This window comes from Palaemon carinicauda, chromosome 25 (assembly GCF_036898095.1).
Source record: "Palaemon carinicauda isolate YSFRI2023 chromosome 25, ASM3689809v2, whole genome shotgun sequence".
NCBI lineage: Eukaryota > Metazoa > Arthropoda > Malacostraca > Decapoda > Palaemonidae > Palaemon > Palaemon carinicauda.
This window is the reverse complement of record NC_090749.1, coordinates 88101686-88125707: the sequence shown is the minus strand read 5'-3', so window position 1 is coordinate 88125707 and position 24022 is coordinate 88101686. Positions and strand designations below refer to the sequence as shown.

Genomic DNA, 24022 nt, shown 5'->3' with positions numbered 1-24022 from the left:
TATCTTTTGGAAAAGTATAACATGATGCCCCTAAAGTGAGACGTCTTTTTCTCGTCTCCGCATTGGTCACACTTGGTTGACACATACGTTTCTGCTAAATGGCCAACATCAACCATATTGTGACGACTGTTTGGTACCCTTGACAGTGAGACATTTGTTGAACGAATGCCCCACTTATAGTACTGAAATAAGTATAGTGAACCCTCGTTTATCGCGGTAGATAGGTTCCAGACCCGACCACGATAGGTGAAAATCCGCGAAGTAGTGACACCATATTTACCTATTTATTTAACATGTATATTCAGACTTTTAAAACCTTCCCTTGTACGTAGTACTGTTAACAAACTACCCTTTAATGTACAGAACACTTAATGCATGTACTACAGTACCCTAAACTAAAACAGGCACAAATATTAAAGGCGATTGTATATCATGCGTTTCCTAAACACGCCAAAAAGCACGATAGAAAATGGCAACCAATGTTTTGTTTACGTTTATCTCTGATCATAATGAAGACACAAATGCATTTATACATCTGTATAGGTTAGTTTTTGCTTCGATTATATTGATTATTCAGTACAGTATGTTGATTTATTTATTACCTACCAATGTTTTACTTAATTTTTTTTAGGACTTCCAAATGAAATGTTTTTCTTTATGACGCCGCCTGAAACGACGGCATCATAAAGTACGCTCGGTAAACAAACGAAGGCATTTAACGTGCATGATGAAAGTGATAAATAATGATATTACAGTAAAAGCTTTTAGAAAATATGTTATTACAAATATTATTTACCTATCTATATAAAATCATACATACGTAGCAAAGCAGGAAAACAATTTACGAAAGAGAGAGAGAGAGTGAGAGAGAGAGAGTTGTTTTACGTACGTAAATGTAAATTTTAAACAAAAATGAAATAGCCGCATTTCATATAAAATCGGTTATTACAAATATTTTACTTTATCATATTACAGTAGTCTGTATAATACTGTAAAGTTCAGTACATTATGTTGTTGTTATAGTCGTGGCGATGAAATTCTCACGAAACAAAAACACGTTATTCCATTACAACAGGTGATTACTTCTCTCTCTCTCTCTCTCTCTCTCTCTCTCTCTCTCTCTCTCTCTCTCTTCGTGTTATACAATACTTACATATAGATGAAGAAACTAAAATTAGTTTTCTTAGTGTCAATTAAATACGAAACGAAAAAATTATGCCGAGTTTACATCCATTTCAATCGTTGCTAACAATACGGCATCCGATTTCATCAGCAAACCACTATTTTTCGGGAAACATCATTTTATTCTAGAAAATTGCTACTCTTTAAGTAGTTAATTGCACATTAAGAAAGCGTGTACTTTTGTTTTTAAATTTCGGGTGTGTTTTAAAAATCGAGTATTGTTGACTTCTTTTTGTTTTACTTTTGGCTGTGATTAGATCAGCTGACGTCTAGCTGCCGCTCTTGAGAGTGTACGAATACACTAACAAAGTATCGTTTATACCATTTCTTAACTTATTCAAACCGTCTACAGTATACGGTTGATATTACATAAGCACCAATGTGCTATAACCTATAAAATTTTTTTGTTTGTTATATTTAAAACAACACACACACACACTCTCTCTCTCTCTCTCTCTCTCTCTCTCTCTCTCTCTCTCTCTCTCTCTCTCTCTCTCTCTCTCTCTCTCTCTCTCTCTCTCTGTGGGCTACTTTTCACTACCTCCCATTCCTTACCTCTCTCTATCTCTCTAACAAATGATATCTTTGTTGCTCCTCAAAGTTTCATTTATATTGAAAATCAATCATGATTCAATTTTCCTTACTTTCTCCAATCTCGAACCATCGGTCACATCGTGGTATTTTCGAAATTTCCGAAAAATCCGCGATTTTTGTATATACATTCGTTATGAAAAAAATCCGTGAAGTGGTGAATCCGCGATGGTCGAACCGCGAAGTAGCGAGGGCTCACTGTACACATCTGTTTGAGGCTCAAGGTGAGGATGGCAGGTTCTTCCTTGCCAAGAGTCTTGGACACGATGTGTCATACAATAATAGTGGTATTTTCAAATTTATTTGAGAAGCAGGTCTAACAGTTATTAGGAATTTTTTGCATTTATTGTTATAAACTGATTGAATATTTTTTTTATTTATAGCAATTAATATCTGCATCAATGACCTTAGATGTCAGGATGCTAGATAACTCATAATCAATCAGTCAATCAATCAACTTGGCTCCACATAGCACTAGAAGAGTTGGAAGACTCAGACCTACATGGTTGAGGACTCTGAAGCATGATGTAGGAGATATTGATTTAAAAGCACAAGTCAGAGATGACTGGCAAAATTTAACCGAGACCTTTTCCGTCAATAGGCTTAGGAGATGAATATCGTGCTAGGTGGTATAACTCTGCTAGGTGGTATGCACCCTGTTAGATGATATAACTATCATGCTCGGTGGTATATCCACTGTGCTAGGTAGTGTACCTTAGCAATCCAAGGTTTCCAATGGTTACATAAGCGGATGAGCAACTTGGTGGAGTAACAAGAACTTTGGGTGTGTAGGAAATGCCCCCCTAAATCTCGATGAAGTCACAGGCAGCAGGGTGACGAATTGTGTTTAAGGCAATAGACAAACTGTGTCTTCGGCTTATACTCCTGATGCCTTCAGTCGGGTTCACTTGCCTTAGTTAGATAGGTATTGCTCATCACAAGGAACTGACTATCCTATGACGAATCTAGTCAGAGAATCCTCTATGGATTTAGTCAGTCAATGGAAAGAGAAAATGACAGAATGGTCCCCAGACCCAGGCGTAGCAGTGTGCTAAGAATCTCCCGGTTTATAAATTCTAAAGGAAAATGGAAAATTAGTAATTGGAAAGTTAGAACTGTGAACGAGATTTGAAAGTTACAGCAAGTGGAGAATGAATTCATAATATATAACTTATATCTTGGCCCTAAGTGAAACACGGTGTAGGGGAATTGGAAAATTACTGCGATTCAGATATGTCATATGTGGCTGAAGGGAGTAAAATCACTGGATATAGAATAAGTTCTATATGATTCTTAAGGTTAAAAGAGACTTATTTACATTTTTTAGGCAAATAAGAAAAAACCAAGTAACCAGCAATAGACTTGCTTATTACAATCATTCAAGTTGAAAAGCCTTTTTAAAATAAAGCTTTTGAAATGTAAGTGTAAAATTTGCAAATAACATTCTCATCTTTTCTGTAAGTAGGATAGATGGCCTCTTATGAAAATTGCTGTTTTCACTATCAGTGTTAAAAGTAATTATTCAGCATCATCAGTGATTTGATATGCTATGTTTATTTCTACTTTTTTTAAGGAATTATATTAGAATTTTTCCTTATTATTTTCCAATATTTTTCAGACACCATTTTTTATTATCTTTTTATTATCTGAGTTTACAATTGTTCTGCATGCGTTGAATATTAGTTTAATTATGCTGCTGTTTTTATTACTATCAGTATCATATTTGGCATCAATGTTTTATGTTAGACAGTTCGAATTGTTTTCTTCCAGGTGATACCTTTCAATGTAAAGGCAGGGATTTGGCTAGAGCAAAGAATTAAAGATTTTCTTTGTTGAATTGGATTTTGTTATCGACAATATTGTATGACTTTTTGTCTCACTTAGTGTCTCTTATTTCATTCTCAGATCAAAGGTTCCAGTTGGAGGTAAAGTGCTTCAGGTCCCTTCCGTGTTGGTTATAATGAATATATTAAGCATATTGTATGAAGCGAAATGCATTACGAAATACTTTGAATTAACATTTGTTTGTTTTGAAAATAATGAGGTTTAATATCTCCCAACATAATTAAGAGAAATTAAAATTCTTTCTATGAGAATTAAATCTTAATTATCCTTAACTTTCCTCAAAGAATTGTATATATACACAGAAATCACTTAGATAGAATTTCTAAAATCTGTAAAGTTGTTGCAGAACATTTGGGGAATCATTGGTTAAGGTGGAGGAAGAGTGAGTTAAGCTGTATTGAATAGGAAGTTAAAGATGGTTCGAAAAGAGCTCACATTTGTGAGAAACCAGTAGACCATAAAAGTAGTTATAGTAATAACAATAAACTAGTGGAACTCTTGCCCAAAGAAACTACTTGGTGATAGGGCTCGTTGCTTCTACTGTTAGAGGCAGAAAGGTGTCCCAGCACTGCTATCCAACAAGGAACCAAAAATGTTGAAAAATAAGAAGCAATTCACTTGTGAGGAGTGCCAAAGTCCGTTTACCAGATTAGATTCTTTGAAAATTCACTTGAGAATTCACACAGGTGAGAAGCCTTTTTCTTGCCCTGAATGTCCAAGTAGATTTTCCCAGTCATCTAATCTTAAAATTCACATGAGAACTCACAAGGGTGAGAAGCCTTTTTCTTGCCCTGAATGTCCAAGTAGTTTTTCCCAATCTTCTGATCTTAAAATTCACATGAGAACTCACAAGGGTGAGAAGCATTTTTCTTGCCCTGAATGTCCCAGTCGTTTTTCCTTGCCTGGATCCCACAAGAAGCAAATGTTGTTACCTGAGAGTAGAAAGCTGGTCATTTGTTCAGGATGTGAAAGTAGTTTATCCAAGATAATCTACTATAAACCACCCTTGAAAAGAAGGAATGCCATTCGTTTCCCACGGCTGACTAATTTCAAAGTGATGGAACAAATACGCAATAAACATAGGTGAACCCTTAATACAGAAAGTTAACTGAGCTCATGGGTATTGGAAGTTCTTCTAATTCTGGTGGTCCTAAGTTTGAATCCTTGCCGGATTTTGTACTTTTTGTCATTACGTTTTATAAGACATATTTCACCCATTGTTCTATTCTTTTAGTGATCAGATTTTATTATTGGGAATAATGATTAGATTTCATCAATCGTAACCCATCCAAGTACTGACCAAAAGTAATGCTCTGTATGTTTTAAGTGATAGGTTTCTATCATTGGTAACCAATTCAAATATTCACCAGATGTAATTGTCTATGTTTTTAAGGATCAAGTTTTATAAGTGTAACTCATTCAAGTGCTGGCAACAATCAGTTTTCAATTTTTTTAGTGATTAAGTTTTATCATAAGTTTTGACCGCCAATTGATATGGAAGAGTATAGTTGGTAGACCATTAATTTGTTATTTCAAGTTTCCTTTGAATTTAGAGCCTGGTTATATTAAATCCAGACAATTATTTTGTAATCCTAAGCATGCTCTGAATTAATATTATGATTACTATAATAGTACACAATTGTTTTCTAAGTTTATGCCAAAAGCAAATTAATATACTTGTTATTTTAAAGCTAGACCAATAGTTAGTAAAGTGAAGCTTGCCTTAAATTGAAATCCTGTCATTGTAAATGTAAACCATTATTTTGTATTTCTAAATTTTCTTTTGAATAACATCCTGCTTTAAAAAGAAAGGTAGATTATTATTTTATCATTTCAAGTTTGCTTTAGAATAATATCCTGGTTAATTAAAAGGTAGACAATTATTTTGTAATTTTAAGTTTGGTTTGAATGAGTGTCGTGGTTAATGTAAATTTAGATCAATATTTTGACATTTTAAGCTTGCTCTGAAATAATAACCTATTTATTTTAAAGTTGGACCATTATTTTGAAATTTTAAGGTTTCTTTCAAATAATATCCTGGTTCTTTTAAAGGTAGAGTATTATTTCATATTTTAAGCTTGTTTCAAATTGATACAATGGTTATTGTTGAAGTAGATTATTATTCAGAGTATAAAGCTTCCTTTGAAATAATATCCTGTAATTAAACTACGATAAAAACTAATGTGATTTTCCTTTTCTTTATCCTTTTGATTAATTTTCTATGATTATAATCATCCTTTGCATATTCAAGTAATGACTGTTCCTACATTACTACAGACCTCCATCTTTTATATGGAAATATTCCCTGGCCCATCTGGAAAGGAACTTTAAAGTTCTGTAATGAGGTAGTTTGTCTTAGTTATAAGTAGTGTTTCATCTGTCAGCTATCAATTTCTTGATCCATAATTAGTCAGATTTAAAAAAGATAATACTGGATTAATGGAAAACAGACTATGGATTAGATTTAAAATGTTACTTTCGTTACAGGCAATTGAAAAAGATTTGACAATGTTTCTTTGGGTAATGTCACTAAACTGGATTATTGCCTCTGTGTATAACCAACTGATTCTAAGACTTAATCCTATATAATGCCATTTTATTATGACAGTAATGCTTTTAGAAATTTGGCGAACAGAACTAGTATTACTGGTCAGGGCTTATCTCCTTCCCTCATTCATTTCCTGCTTGGAACACTGCCAAAATAATACGATGATACTAGCTTGAGCTTGAAAATTTTGGCAGAAGAGATCTGCTTAAGGTGTAGAGAAAAATCAGATAGTTTTTCTTGCTCATCCAATTGACAAGAGCCTTCTTCATGCAGGTAGTAGTGGAAAATACATATTGGTTCACCTCATTATCCATATCATCGAGACCTTTCTGCACACTCTAGAGCTTTTCTGGCCTGATCACCTCATACATGTTTACCATCTGCATGGTCACCAAGCTCATGATCTCTGCATATTCGAGGAGGAACAGTAGATCTCGGGGCGCCTTTTCTTTACAAGAAAAGGCCCTTGTAACTAGTCGTTTAGCTTCAGGTCCCCAGGCCCTTAATCTCTGCATACTAAGATGCCATATTCCCGGTTTCCTTTAGCTTCATCATTGAACGATTATACACGACATAAGTCATCATCTATTTCTCTTGTTCCTAGCACTAGGACATATCGCATTAGATCAACTGCCTGGAAGACTCTCCACTTTTAGACACCAAGTAATAGGAGCCCTTGCAACTCTACTTCGTGAAAACCTGGTTTGGGCTCAACTAAGTACTCAGAACTTCAGTCTCACGTTCCTTCGCATCAAAGACACAAGTCACATCGTCTTTTTTATCCCTTTTATTTGCCAAGCCACCAGGATTGTCTATAGGATCGTGATTGGTCTGAGTATCAGGGATCTTCCTCGTGGTGGGACCACTGTCTCAAGTGACCCTCTTGTCTTACCGATTTTATCCTTTGATGTAATGTTTCTACGTGCAAGATTGACAGGGGTCAGTAACAGGTGATACATAGGCTCTACTCTCAACACTCTTCAAAGCACTGAGACGCTTTGTCACATCAGCATGACTCCCACTGGAGCCCTCCTTAGACCAAGGAGAAGAGTGTGTCCTCAGGCTGTTCAGTGCCTCATTTCTCCATTATTGGTTATTGATTAGCAGCAATCTATGGAGGACGTCTACCAACATTGCTGCGGTAACCTGGCTGCTTACACCTTACCACCCTTCTGCCTGATGCATTGAGTCATGAATAGTGTTGAAAATACCGAATATCATGATGATACCTAATGTTTCCCAGATTTGCTGAGGCTTGTCTTTGATGTACTAACAAATCTACTGCAATAACCCTATCTTCTCTCAGCCCCATCTCAGAGAAGAGGTTTAGTAGCATCTCCTCAAAATGAAAGTCTTTTTGTGAGGTATTGCACAGGAAATGTCTAAATACCTGTTAATAGCCTTTGTAGCTGTGTACCAGGGAAAGTGGGACATCTGCATTTGGTGACATAGACAAAATACTTCTAAGGTCAGATTCTCTCTGCAAATGAAAACGGATTTCCAAATCTACCTATGCAAAATGAAGCTCCTTGGATTCCAGGGGGAAATGGTATCACTCAGCCTTGAGCCAGGTCTTCAGAATGAAGGACTTGGATCCCTCCTCTTTGTTGGAGTTGTCCATGCTCATGAGGAACTTCGAGCAGTCTTGCCCTACAAGAGAACTCAGATCACCAGAATGTCATGAAAATATATAGAGAGAAAGATTGATGAAAAGATGAGAGATGATCAAGTTGTACAGAACAAATTTTCATTCTAAGATATGTGGTACAGCAACGTGTAGAATATAGAAATCCACTTTTGATGGCATATGTGGACTATGTTAAAGACTTTGACTGTGCACCGGCTAATTTTGTGGAGATGCTGAGTTATTATGGAGTGCCTCGTAATGAGAACAGAGTATGCATTGGAAGATGAAATATCATTGGAAGGAGAAAGGATTAATGAGTTGGAGTCACTTAAATATCTAGAAACTATGATCTCTAATGCAGGATCTTTAGAGTAAAGTTTAAGGAAAGTTTGAAAAAATCAAATTAGACAATGACTAGGCTAAGTAAAATTTTGAAATTAAATATCCTGAAATCAGATATAAAAATTGGGCTATATTTCATTTTAGTGAGGTTGGTGTTACTGTATGGACATGAGTTGTGGTATGACAATGAAACAATATCCTACAGATTCTGTAGATTCGAGAACAAGGGCCTCAAAAGAATATGGAGAGTTAAAGGGCATAACAAGATTGTGAAATGAAACTATATTAGAGATTACTTGATTGCCATATGTGGAAGAGACTAGGTGAGGTGGGGATGGCGATAGTTTGGACATGCTCTTTGCACTCTCCAAGAGAGAATAGTTCACCAAACATTCAACTGGGCTCTACAAGGTAATAGAAGAGTTGGGAGACCCAGGCCTACATGGCTGAGGACTATGAAGCGTGAAATAGGATATGATGAGTGGAGAAGCATTGATTTAAAAGCTCTAGATAGAGGAGCCTGGCAAAATCTAACTGAGGGCCTTTGCATCAATAGTCGTTGGAGTAGATGATGATGAGAGCATGGGCTCACTAAATCAGAAGTATAACTTCTACCCTGGCCATTTAGAAAAATCTGTCTGTTGTACAGTTGCTAATGGCAGGAGTATCAAAGCACCAAAAATCCTTCACTCCCAACTGGTTTTATAAGTAAACCTAAAAGTACCTGATTTATTTTACTCTGGGACCCGTGGTAGCTGCTCAATAGGTTGTGTAGTGAGCCTACCTCCTTAATGGGACAAGATGAGAATGTCTGAATATTTTTCCTATACTCTTCTCCTCTCTTGATGCACAGGAGTCTTACTGTTATATCTCTGGACCAGAAACTAGATGCAGGTAAGCTACATAACCAAGTAACTTTTCATTTAGATATGATTTTTGTCAAAGAGTGGATGGATAGAATATATGCTCACAAATTTCTCATATAATTCCCATACATTTAGACACTATATCCTTAAGGGTGTAGATCCTTTCATGGCCACGTATCAGCTCCTAAAACATGCAACATCTTCATGCTTGGGTAGTTAGGAGACTGACAGGAGTTATGATTCTGTTCCTCTACAGGAACAAAGTACATTAACATTTGTTTCTTGGTACTCCCTCCCTCCTTAGAGTGAATATCCTATTAATGCCTTGTGGTTTTTATCACATGTAGGCACAAATCACAAATTTGAACATTATTTATATTTTTCCTAACCATAAAATCTGAGACCTTTAAGTAGCACAGCCCACCTCAACTGCTCAACCCGTACCCTCCACCCAACAGGCAACTATGCTTACCTCTTCAAAAGATTAATGGCTGTTCCAGCTTTGCTGAAGTCATACTCCTGTTAACGGTCTCAGGTTTGTAATGTTAGGAAAAATACAAATTACTTTATATTAAGGAAAATACAAATTTCTTTGAATTAAGAAGAATATGGATTACTTTAAAATTTATAGATTTTGTGAAAGCTGAGGCTTAGCAGTTTAAGCTTATCTAAGGTAATAGTGTTATAAAAGGAAATGTATTCCCACACAAATGCAAACCTGCAGTCCCACTAGTGATGAGCAGAAGTGTACGCAGTTCCCCTCTCTAATAGATCACTCTGTTGAAGATATCACTCTGCCAATCAGAGTTGATGATCTTAACATGTAGTATTACTTTGTACAATTTTTTCCCCTTCAGTACTGAATTACTTGTTGTAGTCCAAATGTTTGTTCTTTCCTGTTTGTGCCTCATCGTGACCTTCATTGCCTACCAAGTATACTGCTTGCATGATCTGCCTTTAAGAGAGATTATTGTGGAGTACCGTTGTCAGTGATACTCGAACTTCACTTCCTTTTTTGTTGAAGAGGGGATGTTAAAACAAATGAAGATGATTCCTTGCACTTAGCGTTCTTTTTCATTCTCGATTCACTTATCAGTTAGTAGAGGATGAGACCAGTGTGACAGCTGGATGTTTGTACTGGGTCAAGTGAATGATCCTCCCTGAACCCTTAGGCAATTGAGGATAAAGATTCAATCATTCCCCTTCAAAGGGAGAAGAGCTCGGTATGATTCTTGTTATCAGCATCAGGTTAGTGGGGCCATTCACAAACGTTAAAGGGATTCAGTTCTCGTTCTGGAAGCCATTCTGATTTTTCCTTTTGTGGGAACGTTGTTGTTGGGAAACCAAATTTGTCTGTGATGAAGGCTGGCAGTGGGAAGAAGTGTTAGGTCTCTTCCTCCTCCATTTCCCATTTTTGCCTCCTTGTGTTCATCTGATTTTTCTAATGCTGCCCCACAAAAAAAGAAAAAGTCCAGGAAGACAGATTGCAGATAGTTTTGTGAAACTTTAAGTGATTCTCTTCTTTTTTTGGCAAAAGACAGGGCGATAACTACTTTTCCCCATTTTCCTGATGCTCAACAGACACTACGATTATTCTACATAGAGATACTTTGTGATCAAAGGGGAAAAAAAGATGGCCTGCTGTAATGTTCAGTCCCGTTTTTGTGATAAAGAACCATAGAGAAGAGGAACAGGGTAGCATCTCCTACCTCACATGAGCGACTATGCATTCCCTTGCATGATTGTAAGTGCTAATACGATCCTTGTTTTCTTAATTGCATTCAAACAGTTTCCTCCTTGAATTTGGGCCCCGGGAAAATATTCAACAGGTTCACTCTCTAAAATTGTAATCACTTGTCTCCTCATCGCTTCTTGATCCTGCTGAAATGTTCCCTTGAATCAATATCCATTCACATTAAGGTGATAAGTATTTTTACAATGATTCATGATCTAATATGTGACCGGAGTCCATGCTCATATGAATAAGGATACTTTTCTTCACGTCCTTGTGATCAGGAAAACTATCCTCAGTACACTCACTAATGGTCTCCTCACAACTCTCATTCCTTTTTTCCTGAAGCTGGACTAAATGGTCTACCTATAATGATCGTTTTTGCTTGTGGAGTTGTAGACCCAAATGACATGTTTTCCTATATGAATGCACACCATCATCCTTTAATAGGAATATGATTCCAGCATAGCTGATAAACATTCAATAAAGTAGTAGGTGTTAATTGGCTGATTGAGGGTAAGCCCCACCCACCTGACAGTCAGCTAGGCAATTATGATATTTGCCTCAAGCTGTAGACACAAATATGCTACCACTGCTGGATTTGAAAATTTTCTTATCTTTTTTCTGTGTATGAGTGAGGAATATCTTACGTGCAGATGTGTTTGTGTCCTGGTGAAATGGGGAAAAGTGTGGTAGGTATATGAGCAAATCTGCCTCTTATCTACTTCATCTCTGTGTTTTTTGCTGAGTTAATGACTTTGAACAAGCACACGTCAGGGCCACCTCTGGAGTTTGGTAAGAAGAATGAAATGAAAACTGAGAGATACTTTAGTTCTGGATGTCACAATGCCCAAGCTGATGCCAAAGAAACTCTTAAGCTCATTTTCTTCACCTTCCACTTGTCGACCTGTTGTGCCTCATTGTGATTCCTGCAGAGATGGGTGCTTTCACCATCTTGGTTTGCTCTCTCTTGCTCCACTCTTGGTCGGATCAATGTCTTTGCAAAATTATAAATATAAGTAAATAAGCATCATATTATGTAATGGTAATGTTGTTCAGTGGGACTAGGAAATGTATTTATGCATGAACATCAGCCTAATATTTTACCTATTGAGTTGTTTGTAATCTAATAGTCTATAATACATGTATATATATATATATATATATATATATATATATATATATATATATATATATATATACACAGTGATGCCTCAGGATACAAAAGTAATCCGTTCAGGATACGGTTTCGTATCCTGATTTTTTCGTTTCCTGAGTCGCGTTTTACATGTAAATAGCCTAATCCGTTCCAAGCCTTACAAGAAGACACCTTTTCTTCCATAAACACGCTTAACTGTTGTAATAAACATGTAATGCAGCCATTTCTATCATTCAATAATCAACCCAACTGTTAAAAACAGCCTAATCCATTCCAGACGCCAACAGGAAAGAGTACTGGGCTCTCTCCAGTTTGCAGCAATAACAGACCCAGTGCTAAGAGCACAGCTGAAAGATGCGTCAGGAGTCTGGAGAAGATACACATCAAACGGTCGAAGAGATCTACAGAGACTGGTACCGACCTTGCTACGATCACTTCTCAAGCTGTGGTCGAAGGTCAAAAGCCTAACAAGGACCGTTCCCTTACAACCATCTCCCCCATCGGTGACCATCCACACAGATGCCTCGACGGAAGGATTGGAGGTCACTCCCATCAAAGGAAAGCCCAAGGGACCTGGTCATCCCTGTTCAAGACCTTTCACATCAATATTCTGGAGGCCATATCAGTCCTCTTGATGCTGAAGATACTATCCCCTCACAGATCAGCCCACATCAGGCTGGTCTTGGACAGCAAAGTGATAGTGAGATGTCTGAACCGACAAGGCTCGAGATCGCCCCACATCAACCATGTGATGTTAGCCATTTTTCGTTTAGCAAAAAAGAAGAGATGGCACTTATCGGCAGTTCACCTACAAGGGTTCCACAATGTGATGGCGGACGCTCTATCCAGGCTAAAGCCGATAGAGTCAGGATGGTCCCTAGACGCAGACTCATTCTCCTTCATCTTGGAAAAAGTCCCAGAACTGCAGATCGACCTCTTCGCGAAGAGCGACAACAAGAAACTACCTCAATACGTAGCCCCATACGAGGACCCTCTGGTAGAGGCGACCGACGCAACATCCCTCGATTGGAACAGATGGACCCGGATCTACCTGTTCCCTCCAACGAATCTCCTGCTGAAGGTCCCCAACAAGCTGAGATCCTTCAAGGGAACTGCAGCAGCAGTGGCCCCCAAGTGGCCCAAGAGCAATTGGCTCCCTCTGGCGATGGAACTGAAGCTGAGGCTGGTCCCTCTATCGAACCCAGCTCTATCCCAATTGGTTCAGAAGTCGACTGTCTTTGCTTCATCACAGAGAACCCAAAACCTTCATCTCATGATTTTCTCACCTTAGCAGTCAAGAAAAGATTTGGGATCTCGAAAGACAGTATAGACCTCCTAGATGAAGACAAGTCAAAGTCAACCAGAAGACAATACAAATCGTCTTGGAAGAAGAGGGTTGCTTTTGTTAAAGCAAAAAAGCCGAAAGAAATCTCAATAGACTTCTGCCTGTCCTTCTTCATCCACCTTCACGAACAAAGCTTGACTGCCACCACGATAACTACGAGTAAATCAGCTTTGAGTAGACCTCTTCTACACGCCATCCGGGTGGACCTGGCGAACAAAATCTTCAACAAGATTCCGAAGTCATGCACTAGACTTGAACCAGCAGCCCCTTCGAAGCCCATTTCATGGTCTCTGGACAAAGTCTTACACTATGCTTCTACCTTGAACAATGAAGATTGCTCTCTAAAGGATCTAACACAAAAAGTGATATTCCTGTTTGCTATAGCCTCAGGGGGTAGAGTTAGTGAAATAGTAGCCCTATCAAGAGACAAGGGCCATATTCAGTTCACAGAAGTGGGAGAACTTAATCTCTTTCCTGATCCTACATTTCTCGCCAAAAACGAGCTACCCACCAAAGGGTGGGGTCCATGGAGAATCTGCCCTCTGAAGGAAAATGTCTCTCTATGACCAATAGTCTCTCTAAGGTCTTCAGGGGAGGACAGCTCTTCAAAGGCGAAACCTCATGATCAAACTTATCCCTAAAACAACTGAGGGCGAAGCTCAGCTACTTCATTCGCAGAGCGGATCCTCATAGTACACCCGCAGGTCATGATCCGAGAAAGATTGCTTTCTCACTGAACTTTTTTAAGTATATGGACTTTGAGCGACTTCGCTCATACACTGGTTAGAAATCCTCCAGAGTCTTCTATAAACATTATGCGAAGCAAGTGCACGTCTTAAAACATTTTGTGGTAGCGGCAGGTAGTGTTGTGAAACCTGTCGTCTAGTGCTGTGATGAACAGTGAACTGTTTGGGACTGTTTCATTTTGGGTGAAAAGATGTTGACACCAGTGCCATGTGTGCACTTGTACGCAGTGTTAATAATTATTCAACATTTACAGTGAAATTGTCTTAATAATTTTTCATCTGATTTCAAGTGGCTTATGACTTTTCTTCCCTTTCAGGTAGAAAATATATTTATCTTTTATATGTTGGATGTATAATTCTATTGCTAATTTTTGTCTATTCAATAAATGTATAATGTGTATCTGCATCTTATTCTCCCCAAATGTAGTTAAATAAAATTAGACAGAGTTTTTTACTTATTTTCCTAAGTAAAGTTCATGTTTGAAGGTACTTATATATATGAACAAAATATCTGAATGATATTTACATTTGTTCCTATATAGACACAAACCTTGTTGCTTCTACTGTCGAGTACGACATTTCCCTGCAGGGGGAGGAAGCTCTAACATTGTTCCATGCTTAGTGGTGATGACGTATAACGGTATCGTCATATATTTCTGTGGTCTGGATGACCATATAGAAACTGACCCAAGGTTGAGGCACTTTTACAAACCCACAGATACAATACTTTCAAGTAATTCTCTGGTAAACTTTCATCAGGACGACATGGCTTGAGCCCAAAATAACGGATTTTGAAGCAAAGCAAAAAATCTATTTTTGGGTGAGATGGCCATGTCGTCCTGATGGACCCACCCTCATATCAATTCCCACCCGAAACTACTCTATCTGTAGCACCATGCTTAATTGCTACAAGGAATTGGTAGCCATATTGGACCCTGTAGTAGTATGGGAAGGGGATCCACTGGGTAACCTTGATGACGGCTTCCCTTCAATTTTGCCACTCTTCCCCCTCAGAGCGAAAACTCTATTCGGGGTGAAGGTTGCCATGTGTCATATCAAGAAATACGTCCCCTGATATTATGCGATATCCTTGAGAAAAATTCTAAGGATACTCGCGCCAGGAGTTAGAATTCTGGAGACATATGGTCAATTCTCTGGGAGTATCACTGTAGCCAAATATCCCTTAGAAAGCTGCCAATAGGAAGCTTCCATCAGGACAACATGGCCATCTCACCCAAAAATAGATTTTTTGCTTTGCTTCAAAATCCGGTTTTTACTGCAATTGACACTCTTCCGCCGTTTGATTTTCTGTTATTATTAAAGACCCTATAACCAGCTATCTTTAAATTTTCTTCCCCCTTCAGATGGGTTTCTGTGATGCAAATAACAGTTGGTTTAACTTTTTCTATTATTACCTCTAGCGAGTTACTTTTGATTTTTTGTCCCTTATATTAATGTAATATATCTTGAAAGCTTTATCAAATTTTGCTTTCTTTTTTTGTACCTTATCTCTTGAATAAATCTCCCCATTTCCTCTATTCTTGAACTTAAAAAATGTATTTGTTTTTTCATACTTTTTTTACTTGGACCATTGCTTACGTGATTCTTTATCTTTTCCTCCTTAATATGTTTATACTGCTCCTTGTTTCCTCTAACTTCTGCTCTGGTTTCTTTATTTCTTATGCTGTAGTGTCTGAATGAGCATGTTTGGCCTCTTGTGCAGGCACCGTTCACATTATCTCTACATATTTTCAATCCATCTTTCACATAGTTTCTTTTTTTGCCCATTTTGTTATTTTTCCAGTGACCAATGCATTCCTTACCTAACCTACACTTGCCTTCTTTGTAATACTTACACTGAATGTGCTTCCTCAATCTGTTCCTCTGAGGGTTATCTTCACCTCCCTGGCCCCGTCTATGTTGGGAGTCTTTTCTTTCCCTTTTTCCGAGGGAATCTCAATCTGTTCTTTCTATTTTTCATGTTTAATTGCTTCGCCTTTGCTTTCTTCATTATTTATAACTTTATTTTCCCCCTCTGTTATCTCTCTTCTTTCTAAATTAGTTGCTCTTTCATTTGCCAACTCCTCTACTTTGCCCTCTGTTACTAATTCTCTGTTGAGGATCCTCATATCCTTAATTTGGAACCATTGGTTCCCAATCATTCATTTATGGTCTGCAAGTTCACCTAGACTCAATTCTAGGCTTTCTTTATAGTTCCGGCAATCTTTTTTACGTCTTTCTATTTCCGCATCGCGTGAACTGATTTTGAAGCAGTCTTCTTCCAACATTTTAGACATCAAATTTATGTGGCATACCATTTCCAATACTGACATTCCATTTTCTCCCTTGTTTCTGTCCTTTCCGCCACAACATTTTCCCATCAGGAATTGTTTTGTTTCCACTGAGCAGCCAGCACTAAACCAGAAAAACCCATCAATCTTTTCGGTCATTTTGATCATTTTGAGAGGCGTTTTTTGTTGGCTTTTTGTTGTGGTTGCTAAACTAATGCACTGGAGGCAATACCACTCCTTGCATTTATCGCATTCTGCGCTTTCGTCCTCCGGACCTAACTCTAGAGTACAGCTGGCACATTGGTACGAATCACTAGCCTCTGTGTGGACGTGACTATTGTTTCCCGCTCTACGTCTTCCCCAGACGATCCTTCTATAATGGTCCTATTATCTCCCATGCCTATTAGTCTACTTTCTTGTGAGTCTTGGCTGTTATCCCCTAGACTAATCATAGACACGTCCGACTTATCCAGGCTAGCTTTTTTCATTTTTCCCACAACTTTGATTATTCTACCCCTAGTTGATGTGGTTTTGTACCCTACTTTATCGGCCATATTATTTAATTAACTTTTCTTTGCTGATGTCTTACCGTGTATCTTTAAATCAGGTATGCCGACCACGTGGGTTGCCTCCACTGAAAACACAAGATATTATCTTACCTTATTTCTATTTTCCCATGACTTTGACTTATCACTTGAATTACTCGTTACTTCGCTTTCAGTTTGAGTTGCACAATTCACACTATTTCTCGTTAATTTCTCACTGATTATCTTATCTAGCAGAGCACTAAACAACGTGAACACAGAAGCCAGCTAACCAGATGTAAAACAACAGTTCCTGGTTCCTACTTCCTCCTTATTGCTCACTCCGCAAAATAAGTTTGCCAGCACTCTATCATTTTATAGATAGGTGCAAAGCTTCTTCTGAGCTTATTCTTATTATTTTTATTAAAAGGGAAGTGAAAGGGAGGAAGCAGAGGAAAGAAAAACTGAGGATACTAATTGGTGTGAGGATATTTTCAGAAATAGTTTAGAGGTAGAGCAGATAGAGATGGAACAGATAACAAGGCTAGGGAAGCGAAATGAGGGGGAGAGGGGGGGAAGGGACGACCTAGGCCAGTGCTTATTAAATCTAAGAATGAAGAAATGAAGTGGAAAATCCTAAAAAGTGCTAAGAAACTAAAACACGAACAGAATCCTTTAAAGAAAAGAGTAGGTATAACAAAGGACTTGACAAAAGAGGAAAGAGAGGTTATGTCAAAACTTAGGGAAGAGCTCAAAGAAAAACAAAATAACGGAGAGAATGGCTGGATATTAAAAAAACGGAAAACTCCTCAGAGAACAGGGGGCCAGAGAAAGGAGGTAGAGATAGGGCCACAAGAAATGCAAAATGGGAACAGAAAAAGGAATGAATACGGATCACGCAACAGCCCAACGGAAAAAAAAAAAAGAGAATTCGTTTCAAAATGATAAATATGCATGGCTTAACAAAACAAAAATACATAGAAATGGAGTGTCTCCTAAACGATAGCTTTGATATCAATATAGTAGTGTTAACTGAAACACAACAGAAAATAGATAAGATTAATATAAGTGATGGCACAATTCAGAAGGAGAGTATGAGAGATTTTATTGATAAAAAAGGATATACAAAGGCAACAAGGATATAGAAATGGAAAAACTTCATTCGAAGAATTTAGATATATTAGATGTAAAAGGGAATAACCTTAAAAAGAAAATGAGACTTATTGTAGTATATATGGATTGTGGCGGGGATAGGGAAGGTAAAGAAAGAAACTTAGTGATACGAGCAGAGTTAGAGAAAAAAATAGAGGAAGTGGAGGAAGATGAAGCACTAATTATGATGAGAGATTTTAATGGTCATCTAGGCTTCTTGGGATACCAAGAGGAGAATGAAAACGGAAAGAAAACACTCGAGGTTATAAACAATAAAAACCTTATATTATTAAATGTAGATGAGAAATGCAAAGGAACATATACATGGGAGAGAGGTGATCAAAGAAGTGCCATAGACTTGGTGTTGGTTAATAAAGAAATGTATGAATACTTCGATGAGATGAACATAGATGAAGAAAAAGATAAAGTAGATATATCTGACCATAATCTGATTGAGGTAGAGGTCAGCGTAAGAGCGAAGACAGAAAACTATAAAAAAGGATTTTGGAAAGAAAGTATGTATTACAAAACAGACGAAGAAAGTCTTAGGAATACAGGGAAGAATTAAAAAATAATCTAGAGAGCAGAGAAATCACAAGGATGGATGAATTTGATGAAGTTGTAGAAGAGACAGCAAAAAGAAAGCTACAAGGAAAGTACAGACGGAGAACAACTGGAGAAGAGAAAGCAAAGATAGAACCAGAGTGGATGACAAATGAAATCAGAGAGGAAATAAAAAAGAGAAAGAAAACTTAACAGAGAAAAACGATACCTGACAGGAGAAGAAAGGGAAAGAGCGTTTCTGCTGTATAAACAACAAAAAGAGAGAACGCAGGTTATAATAAAGGAAGCAATGTGGGAAAATGAAAAGAAGAAGGCCAATGAAGTAAGGAGGGATAGGAACAAGATATTCAAAAATATTGACAAACTAAAAGGGAAAAAGGAAAAGGAAGAAGAAATACAATTATATGACGAAAATGGGGAAACACTATCCAAAGAAGTAGCAGAGGAACAAACAGAGGAGAAAGTTAAGAAAATTTTAAGAAAAATGAAAAATAAAAAGGCAGCAGATCCAGATGAACTGAAACCTGAATTATATACAACTATAGCTAATGACAGCAAATGCTTGGAAATCATTACCAAGTGCCTTCAAAATGAAGCGGAGGAGAAGAACAAGCCTGAAAAGTGGAAAAAGTTTAAAACAAAAATGATAAAAAAGGTAAAGAAACCCACAGTAAAAGATCTAAAACCGATTGCCCTTATAAATGCGTCATACAGAATATTTATGGCCCTCATGAAAGATGAAATAGAAGAACACCTTGAGAGAAATATGGAGATGAAAGAAACGCAAGCCGGGTTCACAAAAGGAGGAAGATTAGAAGACAACATATTTATTTTACAATACTGTGTAGAAGAAAGCTACAAAAGGAAGGAAAGTTTAATAGTAATTTCAATAGATTTCAAGAAAGCATATGACTCAATAAACAGGGAAAAAATAATAGAAATTATGAAAGAATATAGAATACACCCAAATGTAATAGATACATTGGAAGAAATCTACTAAGGAGACAAAACCAAAATAAACATAGGATATGAATTAGATAAAGAATTTGAAGTAACGAGTGGGATAAAACAGGGATGTACGGGGTCAACTACTCTATTTAAACTAATTACATATAAAATAATAAATGAATTAGAAAAAAAGGAAAAGGCTTTGAAAACGAAATAATAAAAATTAGGGTATTGTTCTTTGCAGATGACGGTCTAATTGTAGCAAAAAATATAGTAGATGCAGAAGCAAACATAAAAATACTAGTAGAAATATGTAGAGAATGTGGGCTAGAAATAAACAAAAATAAGAGTCATATAATCATATATAATATGAAAGAAAAACCGGAAGAAATAGAGGGTATTAAAGTAACAGATAGCATAAAATACTTAGGAATAGAGATAGAAGGGAAAAGAAATATGTTTAAAAAACAAAAGAAGAAAATGATAGAAAAGGCAGAAAAGCTAGCTAACTCGACCTACTCAATTATTGCGAAAAGCTGCCACAAAATACTAATAGGAAAAACATATTGGAAAAATGTAGCCTTACCCGGAATACTGTATGGCACGGCAGTAATGAACATAACAGAAAGTGAAATAAAACGATTACAGCAGATTGAAAACGGACTAGGAAGAAAAATTTCGGGAGCACCATCATATACAGCAGTAGCAACACTACGGGGAGAGATAGGAATGTCTGAAATGAAAACTAGGATAGCAGGAGGAAGGCTAAGGTTTGTGAAAGGGATAGAAGAGGGGAGAAATGATTTGCTGAAGACAATTCTGGAAGAAATGAAAGAAAATGAAAATAACAGGTGGATGGAAGAGACTAGGAAATGGATTAAAGATATGGAAATGAACGATAAAACCTTTAGGAGAATGGGAAGAGAAGAGCTTAAGGCCAAAATTAGAGAAGTATATGGTAAAAAGTGGAGGGATGAGATAAAAGAGAAAAATAGTTTAGAAATATATGAACAAGAAAAAGGGCAAATAGGAGAAGAAATGTTTTATGACAACAAACCTAATTCTATTATTATGTATAGAGCTAGGGCCAACTGTTTGAAATTAAACGATAGGAAAAGACATGAAGCGGGAGGTAGGGTAGAATGCAAACTATGTGGGGCAGTTAATGAAGACCTCGCCCACTTTATTCTTGAGTGTCCAGACCTCAGCGACGAAAGAAGAAAAATAGTGGAATTGCAACAGCTGTATGAAGAAGAAAAGAAGAAGATAATAGGAAACGTGCTGTTCAAGAAAGAAGGAATAGCGAAAAGAAAAGAATATATCTATCAAATGTGGAAAAAAAGAGAGAAGAAAATAAAAGAATTAGAATAAAGAAGAAACCCAAGGAGGTGCCGATGGAAAGCCAAATCCCTCCGCCCGAGTTGAAGTAATGGAAACAATCAGGTTAGGTAGGTTGGAAATAGGTAATAGACCAGCTGATAGCCAAGAGGGTAGAAACCAAAGAAATAAACCTAGTGAAAATGAAAAGTGAAAGAGAGAAGTGGACAATTATAGGAAAGGCTAAGAACCTTAGAAATTGTCCAGAAACAAGAGAGAGTAGAATATTTATAGTACCAGATCTAACGATGAGAGCAAGATAGGCGCTTAAGGGAAGAATTACAAACAGAGAGACAAAATGGTGAAGATGGATGGTTCATAAAGAAAGGAAAATTGCACAGAAGGGAAAATTTTCGTCAGAACGAGGAAGACGCACAAGAACTTTAAGGAAAGAAGAAGAATATAAACACAAAATAAAAGAAAACTTTAAGATTTACTTGTTGAACATACAATGCTTAACAAAACAAAAACTGATGGAAGTTGAGAAGGAATTAAATAGTAGAAATGAACTTTTTTGCTTGACAGAAACACACCAAAAGTTAGATAGATTAAATTTAAGTAAGGGTGTTAAAAAAGTAGAAAATATGAGGAATATGGATGATAAAAAAGGAGGAGGTTTGATGATACTTTATAGAAATAGTGACAGTCTAGAATTGAAAAAGATAGAAACTAAAAATAAAGACCTGTTGCATGTTAAGTGTATTGCTTATAAGCATACATTTAGATTATTATTGGTTTATTTTTCAGCAGGGAATACTGAAGAAGACAAAAGTAGGGATAAGATAATAAAACAGTAATGTAAAAGAATTATTAGAAATCTAAATGAAGAAGAGGCATTGATGATATTAGGGGATTTCAACGGACATGTAGGATTTTTAGGTTACCAGAATTTAGACAGGAACGGGGAAATGATTCTCGATTGGATGAATGACCATGGGTTAGTCCTATTGAATGGAGATTTAAGATGTAAAGGTATATATACATGGGAAAGATTGCAACAAAAAAGTGTAATAGACTACGTACTAGTAAACGAACAAATGTATAAACACTTTAGGGAAATGATTATAGACGAGGAAAAATTGAACTTTGACATCTCAGATCATAATCTGATTACTATAGAACTGGAATTCATGAGTGACCGGAATAAAAATTTTAATAAAGGAAGATGGGAGGAAGTAAAATACTTTAGGACAGATGAAAATAGTTTGAGAGAATATACAACAAGGGTAGAGGAAATTGTAAGAGATAGACAAATAGACAGAATAGAAGGAATGGATCTGATAATAAAAGAGGCTGCAGAAGAAAAATTGGCAAGAGTATATAAAAGGAAAGTTCTTGATGAAGAAAAGGTACATGAGCAACCCTGGATGAACGATGAAATAAGAAAAGGCATAAAGGAAAGGAAGGATTTAAACAGAAAGAAAAGAAATGAATCCAATTTCGAAGTAAAAAAGGTATTAGAAGAGAGATGTGGTCAAAAGAAGAGGGAAGTGCAAGAAATGATAAAGAAGGAAATTACTAGATTTGAAAAAAAGATAACAGAAGAAATAAAAATGGATAAAAATAAAAAACTCTGGGAGAATATTGATAGAATAAGGAGCAGACAGAAAGCCCATGGCAAAGTTATACAACTTTATGGAGAACAAGGAAATAGGCTAAATAAGGAAGAAACGAAAGAGGAATTAATCAAGTACTGGAAAACTATATATTGTAAGCATGAAAATAAAGGAGACTCAGTTTGGAATGAAGAAAAACAGATAGAATATGAAAATGAAATAGCGCATCAGGAAGACACCACAAGAATAAATGAATATAATATCCCGGACATACTTAGGGAACACTATGACCTTGTAATGGTAACAAAAGGGAAAATAAAACCAATGAAAAATCCAAAAATCACAACAGAAAAAGTAAAGAATTGCCTGGGAAAATTAAAGGCAAAAAAAGCGGCAGGACCAGATGGCCTAAAACCCGAACTATATAAGGCACTAGGAAAAAGCAAAATATGTCTTGAAACCTTACAGAAATGTTATCAAAATGAGTTGGACGAAAAAGAAAAACCAAATATGTGGAAGAAGTCAAGAACAAAGATGATTGAAAAGAAAAGAAGGCCAATGGCAAAAGACTTAAGACCCATAGCTCTATTAAATATTTCTTATAAAATATTCATGATGATGGTGAAAGAGGAAATAGAAAACCACAAAAGAATGAATGAAGAAGACAATGAATGTCAAGCAGGATTTACAGGTGGAGGCAGGATAGAGGACAATATCTTTATATTACAGTATTGTGTGGAAGAGAGCTATAGTAACAAGAAACCTCTAATAGTAACTGCGATAGATTTTAGCAAAGCATTTGACTCTGTAAAAAGGGAGGTATTAATAGAAGTTTTAAAAGAATATAAAATTAACACCAAAATCATAAGTGCAATTGCAAATATTTATCAAGGAGATACTACGGGCATTGACTTAGGAGAAGGTATAGAACAAGAAATGGAGGTTACAAGTGGAATTAAACAAGGTTGCACAGGATCAACTTCACTTTTTAAACAGATTACGTATATTGTCATGAAGAAAATAGAAGAGGAAGGAAACGGTTTCAGAAATCAATTAATAAAGATAGAATCATTATTTTTTGCAGATGATGCCTTAATATTTGCTCAGGATATACATAATGCAAAACGTAACATTCAGATATTAGTAGAAACTAGTAAAAAATGTGGGTTGGAAATTAATAAAGAAAAGAGTAATATTATGATTTACAATATGAAAGAAAAGCCAGATAACATAGAGGGAATCAAAGTAGTAGAAAGTTTGACATACTTAGGAATAAAGCTAGACAATAGTAGGAATATATTTAAAACTCAGAAAAGGGTATTGATAGAAAAGGCACAAAAATTAGCTAATCTAACATATTCAGTTATAGAGAAAAGTTGCAATAAAGTGATGATAGGAAAAACGTTCTGGAAAAGTATTGCATTACCATCTATTTTGTATGGAACAAATGTTATAAATCTAACAGAAACTGAAATAGAGAAACTACAAAGAATAGAGAATGGGGTATACAGGAAGATTTTAGGTGCCACTAAAAGCACAGCTAATACTGCTCTAAGAGGGGAGATAGGTGCATCTTCTATGAAAGCAAGGGTGATGGATGGGAAGCTGCAGTACTTAAATCGTACCC

General features: G+C 36.6%; 1 protein-coding gene across 1 annotated transcript; it reads left to right on the top strand.

Moving 5' to 3' along the window:
• The first annotated feature begins 4210 nt into the window (after positions 1-4210).
• Positions 4211-4705, top strand: LOC137619129 (gastrula zinc finger protein XlCGF9.1-like). Its single transcript, XM_068349316.1, has one exon. The coding sequence runs from the start codon at positions 4211-4213 to the stop codon at positions 4703-4705; it is 495 nt and encodes a 164-aa protein (XP_068205417.1).
• Positions 4706-24022: the final 19317 nt, after the last annotated feature.